At 44.4% G+C, this 12,597-nt stretch overlaps 1 protein-coding gene across 1 annotated transcript; it reads right to left on the bottom strand.

Annotated features, from left to right (window-relative positions):
• Positions 1–1,403: 1,403 nt before the first annotated feature.
• Positions 1,404–9,428, bottom strand: LOC126999229 (60S ribosomal protein L24-like). Its single transcript, XM_050861576.1, has 7 exons — positions 9,342–9,428; positions 9,141–9,216; positions 5,567–5,652; positions 4,986–5,099; positions 4,786–4,833; positions 3,169–3,235; positions 1,404–1,512 (listed from the first exon to the last, which is right to left on the bottom strand). The coding sequence occupies exons 1-7, from the start codon at positions 9,344–9,346 to the stop codon at positions 1,432–1,434; spliced, it is 477 nt and encodes a 158-aa protein (XP_050717533.1). The 5' UTR covers positions 9,347–9,428; the 3' UTR covers positions 1,404–1,431.
• Between the last annotated feature and the right edge of the window lie 3,169 nt (positions 9,429–12,597).

Below are 12,597 nucleotides of genomic sequence, written 5' to 3'. Positions count from 1 at the left end.
ACACTGATATACTGAATGTATGTAGAGCAATAACCATATTCCTTCTTCTTCACTTTACTAGTCTTCAAGGCTTGTAGGCCAGAGTCTCCAAGTTCTGCTGTGTCCTGCAAATATCCATGTTGCAATCCATGTTGCTGGCAGTCCAACAACACCAACTATTAGAACCATAGGCATACCAATACAGTATTTTCATGCTATTTAACTTTTTATCTTCATTATTCACATGTGAGAGATAAAGTTTTAGTGTACCTGTATGAATATTTTTTTTCTGTGCAGTGGCAGCCACATCCAGGCAGCCATGCACACAACCTAAAAATGGGAGGAGACAATCTGTCAATCATGTCACACACACAAGGAATATATATACCAACACTTCTTTTCACCTCAGGTTGTAGGCTTCAATCAGGATTCAGGGGATTGACAGACTATTGAAAAGTTCATCATGTTCAGCTCAAGGCACCAACAACAAACAAAACAAAGTATGCAAGAAAGCTAAAAACAAATACAGTATATTTGAAAGTTTCAAGTGGAACTAAAGTCAGGATACTTGTGCTGTGGAGGAACAAGCCCTTACTGGTTCAGCATGAAAATAACCACCAATATCAGACAAGGAAAAGATTGTGGACAAAAAGTTGTATTTGTGTAATTAAGGAAATTCATAAATGCTTCCTCAGTAATGAGAATTTCTTTCTAACAAAGTGAGCTCTTTGCTGATTCCTATTTTAAGTTGCTGCTGCCATGTGATTAAGATGTCCTTAACCTAACCTAACTATAACTCATCAAATTTGCTAACTCATTAAATTCGCATATGCTTCCTCAGTTATGAAACTCTTCATCTAACAAAGTGACCTCTTTCGGTGTTGAGTTTTGCTACAAATTGCTGCCAGAAATTTTGAAAATAACCTTAATATTGCAGAGATATAGAAGTAATGAAGTAAGTCACTTAGGACAAGCTAGTGACAATATATGCAGTAACTTTGGATCTTATAAACATATACTATATATAGGTCCAGAGCAGTCCATATACTCACCATATGTGCTGCAGCCCATTTCTCTGTCGTCCACTCCATTGGCTCTGCATCAAACTCAGCAGCTATAAACAACATCAAAGAGAATGTGATAAAGTTTATACAATGTTACACTGTCAAGACTATCACACAAGTTTGTTGTCAAGACAAGGGAAAGGTGAGGTTTGCTTACCTTTACTGTTGAACAAGGAACCTTATAACCCAAAGGAGAATTGCTCTCTCTCTCTCTCTCTCTCAAAAATAAATATAAGAGGAAATAAAATGGAAGAAAGACAAAGAAAATACAAAAAAGAATATATAGGACAAGAAGAATGAGTGTACTAAACAAAAGTATGTGCTACAACACACAAACAGGTCAGAAAAAAAAGGCTCATGACCCTACAGTACATCTTTATTTTTTTCTTTAACGGCGACCTCCATGACCTCCGTGCCCGGGCCTTCCTGCGCGGGGCATCTTGGGAGCCTTTTGGGTGGCCTTCTTGGACTGTGGGAATAACACAAACACAGAGAAAGGTCAGTCATGCAGTCATACTAAACTCTTGCCAAAATGATCAGTCATGCATCCATTTCTCTCTGTTTGCCATACTAAACTTGTTGAGCCATAAGTCATTCCTTCCTTCTGTCGGCCATACTAAACTTGTCCCATAAATATCATCATGCATTTCTCACTTCTTTACTTACTTATCTGTCTGCCATTTAAACTCTGTCCTCTAATATGGAGAACTCGTGCATTCCTTCCTTCCTTCTCTGTCTACCACACAAAACTCTGTCCTCTGATTGATGCATTCCTTCACTGTCTTCCACACTAAACTCTTGTCCTCTAATACAAATCACTTATGCATTCCTTCCTTCTCTGTCTACCACACAAAACTCTGTCCTCTGATTGATGCATTCCTTCACTGTCTTCCACACTAAACTCTTGTCCTCTAATACAAATCACTTATGCATCCCTTCCTTCCTTCCTTCTCTGTCTACCATACTAAACTCTTGTCTTCTAATACAATCACTCATGCATTCCTTCCTTCCTTCCTTCTCTGTCTGCCACACTAAACTCTTGTCCTCTAATACAAATCACTTATGCATCCCTTCCTTCCTTCCTTCTCTGTCTGCCACACTAAACTCTTGTCTTCTAATACAATCACTCATGCATTCCTTCCTTCTCTGTCTGCCACACTAAACTCTGTCCTCTAATACAATCACTCATGCATTCCTTCCTTCTCTGTCTGCCACACTAAACTCTTGTCTTCTAATACAGATCACTCATGCATTCCTTCCTTCCTTCCTTCTCTGTCTGCCACACTAAACTCTTGTCTTCTAATACAGATCACTCATGCATTCCTTCCTTCCTTCCTTCTCTGTCTGCCACACTAAACTCTTGTCGTCTAATAAAGATTACACGCATTCCTTCCATCCTTGCTTCTCTGTCTGCCATACTAAACTTGTCCCATAAAGATGACATGCACTCCTTCCTTCCATAAAATCATATCCATAACAGGACAATGTGCAGATATTTCACCTCCCTAACAAGGACTACAGCAGGATACCGAGTAGTGGAAGATCAAAGGAAGTGACCTGACACGAGCTACAAAATATCCAACAATTTTTTTTCCAGTAGGGTAGGCAGGCGTCAATTACCATGAGCTGCAGACCAACACCAATAAACTAAGACGAAAAGTTGAGTGATGCGAGAGAAGACCAAAAAGCGGGGCACACAGGTTGCAGGGATTAACTAACACAGATTAAAATAGTGAGCTTATGTAGCCACTAAATTCTTGCACTGCAGACTCACATGATAGACTGAGCATAAAAAAGAGACAAATGGTGATCTAAGAACTGAAATGACTGACTGCTTGATTAACACGGTAGCAGCGATGGGCCAAATTTGGGGCTTTACCGTGTAGCAGCGACGGGCCAAATTTGTGCTATGATTTAACCCCCCAAAAAATAGATGATACATAAACTGATCACAAATGCGTTGATATATATTATGAAATGGTTTGTGTGAGTGATGATTTTTCTCATTTTTCTCGCTTAGAGGGACCATTAAGAAATATGATCCCTACTGCTACCGGGTTAAATATTTCTTTCATGGCACCAAAACTCATGAAGTAAAGCAGAGGCCGAGTGAGCAGTACTTTACCTTGGAGGACTGGGGGGCATTTGCCTTCTTGCTGGCCTTGGCTGCCTTGTTCTTCTCCTTGGCAGCTCTGCAGAAAGAAAATAAGAACAAGCATCAATCAATGGCTTTTCACAGGTTTGACAGTAGTAACCTTTGTTAATGTAACTCTTCAACATTCAGTTAGTGATCCATTCATTGTACAGTTGCCCGTATCCACTGAACTTGGCCTATAATGTCTTTCATATGCTAATATATTCACAATGAATTAATTAAACCCTTGACTGTGGATTTCCTACAGGAAGACATCACCAAGCTACAGGAATAGAACAAAAATTGGCTGCTACAATTCAATGAAGAAAAATGTAGTCATGCACCTTGGGAGGGGATATCCAGCATACCAATACCACATGGGAAACACTCCACTATCCACCATAGAGGCAGATAAAGACTGGGGAGTATGTTACCAGGCTACCAGTGAAAGACAAATCCATGCCAATCACAGCGGATGGGTTAAGTAGTTTCCCCAGAATGCAACCATGAAGTTAGCCTGTTTCAGATGACAACTGCGGGTGTTACTGATGACCTAAATTTAGTACAAGTGCACACAGATAAACAAAGATATAAAGAGAATACAAGAGACTAGTTGGCCTGTACTGGCAGCTTCTGAGAAATGATTATTCATTCTCTGAATTCCCCATCTATACATCTATCTAACCTCCACCTAAAACTTAAGGTTGTATTTCATTTAACTGTACTGTGCTTTAACCCGTACAGCGTTTTGGTATTATGTAATTTTCTCCCCACCCCTGCGTCGGAGGAATTTTTTTTTTTTTTTTGCATAAAATAGCTTAAAACCATGAAAAATGGAGAAATGTAATGTCTATTAGCTTATCGTTGCCTAGAAGTCGGTGTTTTTTGCCATTTTTTATCGAGTCGGGAATCGAAATGGTTGTGTTGATTTTCGTAGACTTTCTTGGATTTGAGGGTGCGTATCCAAGTAAATCGTTTTCTCTCGACATATTTGGCACAGACTTATATATATTGTTAGAGAGTAGCTCATTTTGAGCTTTTTGATAGTTCAACTCAATGTACAGTCGCCCACAAGAGTGTTCGCTCACGCAATTACAGTTTATACATGGCCCCCTCCTTACCAAAATTGCCGGTTCTGGATGTCAGTATACCCACTATACCTCACCCACAGCACTGTCAAACCACTTCAATTTCCACATCACGATCTCAAAAACCACCTCCAGCATCCACACAAATAAATAAATAAAAAAGTGTACCCAGAATAATGGCTGCCAGGCTTCCCAGTTATAGCAATAAATGAAATATATTGGGTGGTCAGTATTCCCAAAGGATCAGTCTACTAGGACACCACCACAGAAATCACGCTCGACACACTCCAGTGACGGGAAAAAATAATACATTAAATACGTACGACGTACATATCTGACTCAATGGTATTAAAAAATAATATGTACATTGTATGTATCTGACGCTGTATGGGTTAAACAGGCTGTAAGTGTATACACAGCAGCTGTGGGCAGTGTTGACCACTAACCCACCACACAGCTAAGGGAAATGCTTGCTACATTTTAGAGTACAATAGTATGTCAGGCTGGTCATCAAGCTCACCTGATTGCCTGCTCCCTCTGAGCCTTGCGCACCTCAGGCTTCATGTTCCTGTAAGAGAAGGAAGGAATCTTATTAGAGAAAGGAATCAGCACTGACAGATAAACAGGATATAAAAATTTCATGGGTATGTATACAAATGAAATTCATTGAAATACATCACAAATCATATCCAAAGATAAATACAACACACACACACACACCTCTTGGTCATGATGTCTATAAGGGAGGCCCCCACAATGGCGCGCTGGTACTTCTGGGTGCGGCGAGTCCTCTTCTTGGTCGTCTCCTCCTCCATACCCTTCTTGTGCTTGCGCCTGCAAACACAAACATGCATAAAAGGTAAGAAAATCTGCATGATATAAAAAAATAAAAAAATAAACTGTATTAACATTTATAGTTCTATTTTACTTATAATAACTTGCATTATCTAGTTAATTTATCTGTATATATGAGCATTTTAAAATCATTATGTAACTTGGTCATGTTCAATATGAGCTTCAAGCGACTTCAAATCTTCAAGTCAACCTGACAAGCAGGTTGGGTATATTTCCGCAGTTCCAATAAGACAGAAACATTGGTTATCTTCCTGCCAGTAGCCAGTCACCTCTAAGCTAATACACAAAAGAAATGAGTTACACCATTACCAGAACTACCACTTGTACTTTGGAAAGGTCAGTTTCTAGGATGAGCAGGAGGCAGGCTAACTGAAGCTGATGTCTAATAAGCAATACAATGGTGGGAGTGTGTCCTTGGGGTGCCTGCACACATTGTCACTGCTTACCTGTACAGGATGGTCCAGCGCACCTCACGTGGGTTCCTCTTCATCATATGAGCACGTTCACATTTCGCACTCATGAACACATACACCTGTAACAGAGTGATTCATTGACAATGACTGTGTGGTGCCATACTCAAGTCTACTTGATACACTATTGAAAGTTGTACTGTATGGAGATGACTACCAATTAACATTCACCACAAGGCAGTAAGAGTCAAGCAAAATATAGGAAATAAAGTACGAAGCCTCCCTGTTAAATTTATAAGGTGGAATTTCCTAATTCCTTATAGCTATATATTTAAATTTCTTTTCTAATTTTTCTAATACAAATTTCCATTTTACAGTAAATTAAATAATCCAAATATGGACGATCTGAAAATATCAAAAGTCCAAATTTTATCAAGTGGCTCAATAAAATTCAAGTAAAAAAATCACATCAGACAGCTACAGCGTCAAGCAGCAGGGACGAGAAACAGGACGCAGATTTAAATTTAGTCTAGGTGTTGGGGATAACTCACGAAAGGGTAACCTACTAATTTTGAGATGCTGACTGCCTATTTCTGGACAAAATATGATGCTGTTTATTATGGACGTAGTATTTTTCTCCGGAAATCAATAAATGATTGACTTTTCAATGCCTTTTGTGCACCCGCCACTGCAGCTGCAAAATAGCTCGCAGAGAGGTTCATCTTAGGGGACCCGTGGGAAATCGGTGGTTTTGGGTGGGGGAGCATATTCAACCCTTTCATTGCTAAACGCTCGCTGCGAGCTCCACACGCACTCAAATCTCCCGTGTATGAAAGTGTTACAACACAGGATTGCCAATTGAGTGGGTTCATCACTAAATTTGGTGGAAAATCATATCAGCCCAGCACGGCAAATCTACGGATGAGTAACTGGTGGATGTTCTTGCCCAATATAGCGGCATTTTTGCATAGCTTCACTGATTCTTTGACCAAATAGTTGTAAATATTGCAGTTGGCAATAGTCCAGGATAGGATAGCAGGATGGATGTGAGGGAGAGGCAGGGAGGGGGAGACCAGAGCTCCCGCGTTAGCCGCGTCCCAGAGCCGAGGGGGTGGTGGAGACAATGCACTTAATAGCCAGCCACTTGGCAACTCAAGGGAAGAGAACTCCACACATACACATATATAATTTCTTTCTCATTATTTTTGTTATTTTGTTAGAATTGATTGCTACTGTCAAGTACAAATGAGCGCAAGACACGCTTACGTTATTACACAATAATAATATTGAGTCAAATAAGACACCGTATCATATCCGACCTACATCCTAAAGACAATCATACAATATCCGGGAAGAAACAACTCTTATGCTGGCTAAAGCGAGCCAGGACGCATTATACGCGTCTTCGAATATGGTACAGAGCACGCATGGACGCAGTATACGCGTCTTCGAATATGGTACGGAGCACACATGGACGCAGCGGTTTCGTCCCCCTTGACCCCCCCCCATATGTATGATGCACCGGTAAAACTAGAGAACAACAACAGTATGTGAGACCTTGGAAAGGTTATCATTCTCGTGGGGGCAATATTGGAGGCGCGTAGTGAATATGCGACTTATTTCTGCAAGGATTTATTTCTTGCACTACCGGCTGGACCGCCGCCAGAGGAGGCTACCCTTTCGTGAATATTACACAAGGTGTTGACAAGTCCAATATTCGTTTGATATCTGGACTGTATTATACCCAAATGGGAGGATGGACAGCTGGGTTAGCTGCATGCTGACTCCCCAGATTGAAATTCAAGCCCCCGCCCACAGATATATAACTAGGCACACCAACCGCTGCACCTCAGGCACATAAACATAAATAATTCCCTTGATATGTCACCCACAGGCCATATTTTAAGGACAATTTCTCAAAAGTGATTTGTGATATCAAGGCAATACAGCAGTGATGCGTGTGCCTAAAATACTGGGATAATATTCAAGAAAGGGAAGCCTCCTCTGGCGGTGGTCCAGCCGGTGTTGCGAAAAATACCTCCTCACAGAAATATGTCACATATTCACTACGTGCCTCCAATATTGCCCACATGAGAATAATAACCATTCCAAAGTCTCATATACTGTTGTACTTCTCTAATTTTACCAGAGCATCATACATGTGGAGGGGGGTCGAGGGGGGGCCAAGCCCCCTGTTAGTGGTTAGGTTATGTAAAGTTTGGTTGGAGTAGTTTAAATATGCTCCCCCACCCAAAACCCACGATTTCCCACGTGTCTCCCAAGTTGAACCTCTCTGCAAGCTATTTTGCGGCTGCAGTGTGCAAAAAAGGCATTGAAAAGTCAATCATTTAGTGGTTTCCAGAGAAAATTACTATCCCCATAATAAACAGCATCATATTTTGTCCAGAAATAAGCAGTCAAGGTAAAGATTCGTTTTAGGACCGTGCCAGTATCTCATTATCTACCTTATGAAACATCACTATCTCTTCATATATCTTTTCTACAAACCTTCAAGTCATGGAAACGCTTTGAAAATCCAATTCAAGGACTTTTTTCTTACCCTTGAAAATAGGGAATAATGTTTACGAAAGCGCGTCGCCTCCTCTGGCGGCGGCCGCGGCGACACTGCAGCCGCCGCAGCCGGAAAATAGCTCGCAGAGGGTTTTGGGTCGGGGAGCATATTTTACCTACTTCAACCGAACTTTACGACTGCACCGTCGCCAGAGGAGGCAACGCGCTTCCGTAAATATTATCCCCTATTTTCAAGATTAAAAAAAAAAGTCCTTGCATTGGATTTTCAAAGTGTTTCCATGACTGTTGAAGGTTTGTAGAAAAGATATATGAAGAGCTACTGATGTTTCATATAGTAGGTAATGAGATACTCGCACGGTCCTAAAACGAATCTTAACCACAGTCAGCATCTCGAAATTAGTAGGCTACCCTCTTGTGAATAATCCCCAAATACTGCATGCAACAGAAAAGTTCTTGCCAAGCGTGGCCCTCCATGCACACTTGGCCCCTCCTCACAATCAGTCAACTCATATACCGGTATATATATATATATATATATATATATATATATATATATATATATATATATATATATATATATATGTTTTGCACCAACCCTGAACCCTGCGATTTATTGAACCCAGTGCCATGAACATTAGTAAAGAAGCAGTGAGACAGGCGTACTTCTGGAATAATACCGCAACCAAAAAAAATATATGAAGTATTTTTCGACACTGTTGGGGTAAGCTAAAAAACATAAGAACATAGGGAGACTGCACGAGGACTAATGGCTTCAGAAAAGATGCCTCAAAAGAGGCTATGCTCCTTTCCATATATTCTCCAAAGGGGCCATCTTTAGCTTTAAACACACACACACACACACACACACACACACACACGCTTTGAAATGAAAATATATTCGTGTGTTTATATCAAGTATCAAGGTAACGGTGGACCTCACACCAACGGAATCATTAATGGAAATCGTGCCAAAAAGGTTGTTTTAAGGAAAATTGATTCAAGCAACGGGGCACTGAGAGCAGGACTGATTGCTGTCTGAGGCCCACCAGGCAAACATTGGACAGGCAGGGACACGTACCTTCCCGTCCGTCCTGACCATAGTCTTCCCATGGCCGGGCTGGATTTTGTAGCCGCTGAAGTTACACAGCTGGAGCCTGCAAGGGAAAAATTATAGGTCGTGAGAGGCGTTGGGGTGTTGGGGGCCATGCTGCACTATGATCCACCGCTACGGGAGGACGGATGGTGCGGATAAACGACGATAGAGCAGGCGGGGACTCACTTCATGGCTGCGGCCTGGGAGCGATGTAAACAAGAGGCCGCCCTTCAGCGTTGCCAGCGCCACCACCACCAGATTGTCGTACTCATGCAGGGGTCAGGGCATTGCATTAATCGCTTTCTGCCTAAACAGCTATCACGTACACCCACATATGACGATATTCAATCAAAAGTGTCATCTAAATCTTAATTATCAATATATTACATACGAGTGGGAAGCAGTGTTGCCAAATTATCGTACTCATCGTATTGTATTTTCGTAGTTTCTGACCGATAACTATAGCAAAAAAACACAAAGAAACATCACTAATTAAGATTTTTAACGCTAACTTCAATTTTTGATCGTCATTCGTGTAGGTACGAGGGTTTGAGGCTTAAAAAGGATGAATACAATATGGTGAATACGATAATCTGGCAACCCTGATTGTCGTACTCGGGGCATATTGCACTTATATATCGGTTTCTGCCTAAAATGCTGTCACCCCCCATAACGGTATTTAAGCAAAAAAGTCATCTAAAACTTAATTATTAATATATAATATGCAACTGGGAAAAAAATCAACATTGATTAAGCTAGTTAATTATACCCGATCTGCTGCAGTGTATTGCATATATCGGTTTCTGCCTATAAAGCCATCAACTTTCCACCCATATCACGGCACTGAATCAAAAGATTCATCTAAAACAATAAATCAACGTCACCCACAACATCGCCGCGCCCTTCAGAAGATACCACGTGTGTGACCCCATCACCACAACATCGCCGCGCCCTTCAGAAGATACCACGTGTGTGACCCCATCACCACAACATCGCCGCGCCCTTCAGAAGATACCACGTGTGTGACCCCATCACCACAGCATCGCCGCGCCCTTCAGAAGATACCACGTGTGTGACCCCATCACCACAACATCGCCGCGCCCTTCAGAAGATACCACGTGTGTGACCCCATCACCACAACATCGCCGCGCCCTTCAGAAGATAACTACGTGTGTGACCCCATCACCACAACATCGCCGCGCCCTTCAGAAGATACCACGTGTGTGACCCCATCACCACAGCATCGCCGCGCCCTTCAGAAGATAACTACGTGTGTGACCCCATCACCACAGCATCGCCGCGCCCTTCAGAAGATAACTAGGTGTGACCCCATCACCACAGCATCGCCGCGCCCTTCAGAAGATACCACGTGTGTGACCCCATCACCACAGCATCGCCGCGCCCTTCAGAAGATAACTACGTGTGTGACCCCATCACCACAGCATCGCCGCGCCCTTCAGAAGATACCACGTGTGTGACCCCATCACCACAACATCGCCGCGCCCTTCAGAAGATACCACGTGTGTGACTCCATCACCGCAACATCGCCGCGCCCTTCAGGAGATAACACGTGTGTGACCCCATCACCACAGCATCGCCGCGCCCTTCAGAAGATAACTACGTGTGTGACCCCATCACCACAGCATCGCCGCGCCCTTCAGAAGATACCACGTGTGTGACCCCATCACCACAGCATCGCCGCGCCCTTCAGAAGATAACTACGTGTGTGACCCCATCACCACAGCATCGCCGCGCCCTTCAGAAGATAACACGTGTGTGACCCCATCACCACAGCATCACCGCGCCCTTCAGAAGATACCACGTGTGTGACCCCATCACCACAGCATCGCCGCGCCCTTCAGAAGATACCACGTGTGTGACCCCATCACCACAGCATCGCCGCGCCCTTCAGAAGATACCACGTGTGTGACCCCATCACCACAGCATCGCCGCGCCCTTCAGGAGATACCACGTGTGTGACCCCATCACCACAACATCGCCGCGCCCTTCAGAAGATACCACGTGTGTGACCCCATCACCACAGCATCGCCGCGCCCTTCAGGAGATACCACGTGTGTGACCCCATCACCACAGCATCGCCGCGCCCTTCAGAAGATAACTACGTGTGACCCCATCACCACAGCATCGCCGCGCCCTTCAGAAGATACCACGTGTGTGACCCCATCACCACAGCATCGCCGCGCCCTTCAGGAGATAACTACGTGTTAACCCATAACCACAACAACGCCGCGCCCTTCAGGAGAAAACACGTGTGTGATCCCATCACCGCAACATCACCGCGCCCTTCAGGAGATAACACGTGTGTGACCCCATCACCACAACATCGCCGCGCCCTTCAGGAGATAACACGTGTGTGACCCCATCACCACAACATCGCCGCGCCCTTCAGGAGATAACACGTGTGTGACCCCATCACCGCAACATCGCCGCGCCCTTCAGAAGATAACACGTGTGTGACCCCATCACCACAACATCGCCGCGCCCTTCAGGAGATAACACGTGTGTGACCCCATCACCACAACATCGCCGCGCCCTTCAGGAGATAACACGTGTGTGACCCCATCACCACAACATCGCCGCGCCCTTCAGGAGATAACATGTGTGTGACCCCATTACCGCAATATCGCCGCGCCCTTCTGGAGATAACACGTGTGCGACCCCATCACCACAACATCGCCGCGCCCTTCAGGAGTTAACACGTGTGTGACCCCATCACCACAACATCGCCGCGCCCTTCAGGAGATAACATGTGTGACCCCATTACCGCAATATCGCCGCGCCCTTCTGGAGATAACACGTGTGCGACCCCATCACCACAACATCGCCGCGCCCTTCAGAAGATACCACGTGTGTGACCCCATCACCACAACATCGCCGCGCCCTTCAGAAGATACCACGTGTGTGACCCCATCACCACAACATCGCCGCGCCCTTCAGAAGATACCACGTGTGTGACCCCATCACCACAACATCGCCGCGCCCTTCAGTAGATACCACGTGTGTGACCCCATCACCACAACACCGCCGCGCCCTTCAGTAGATAACACGTGTGTGACCCCATCACCACAACATCGCCGCGCCCTTCAGAAGATACCACGTGTGACCCCATCACCACAACATCGCCGCGCCCTTCAGAAGATACCACGTGTGACCCCATCACCACAACATCGCCGCGCCCTTCAGAAGATACCACGTGTGTGACCCCATCACCACAGCATTGCCGCGCCCTTCAGAAGATACCACGTGTGTGACCCCATCACCACAACATCGCCGCGCCCTTCAGAAGATACCAAGTGGTTTGACCCCACACCCCAACATCGCCGCGCCCTTCAGGAGATAACACGTGTGTGACCCCATCACCACAACACCGCCGCGCCCTTCAGGAGATACCACGTGTGACCCCATCACCACAGCATCGCCG

This window comes from Eriocheir sinensis, chromosome 16 (genome assembly GCF_024679095.1).
Source record: "Eriocheir sinensis breed Jianghai 21 chromosome 16, ASM2467909v1, whole genome shotgun sequence".
Taxonomy (NCBI): Eukaryota; Metazoa; Arthropoda; class Malacostraca; order Decapoda; family Varunidae; genus Eriocheir; species Eriocheir sinensis.
The sequence above is the reverse complement of the archived record's forward strand: the minus strand, read 5'-3'. Positions and strand labels throughout refer to the sequence as shown.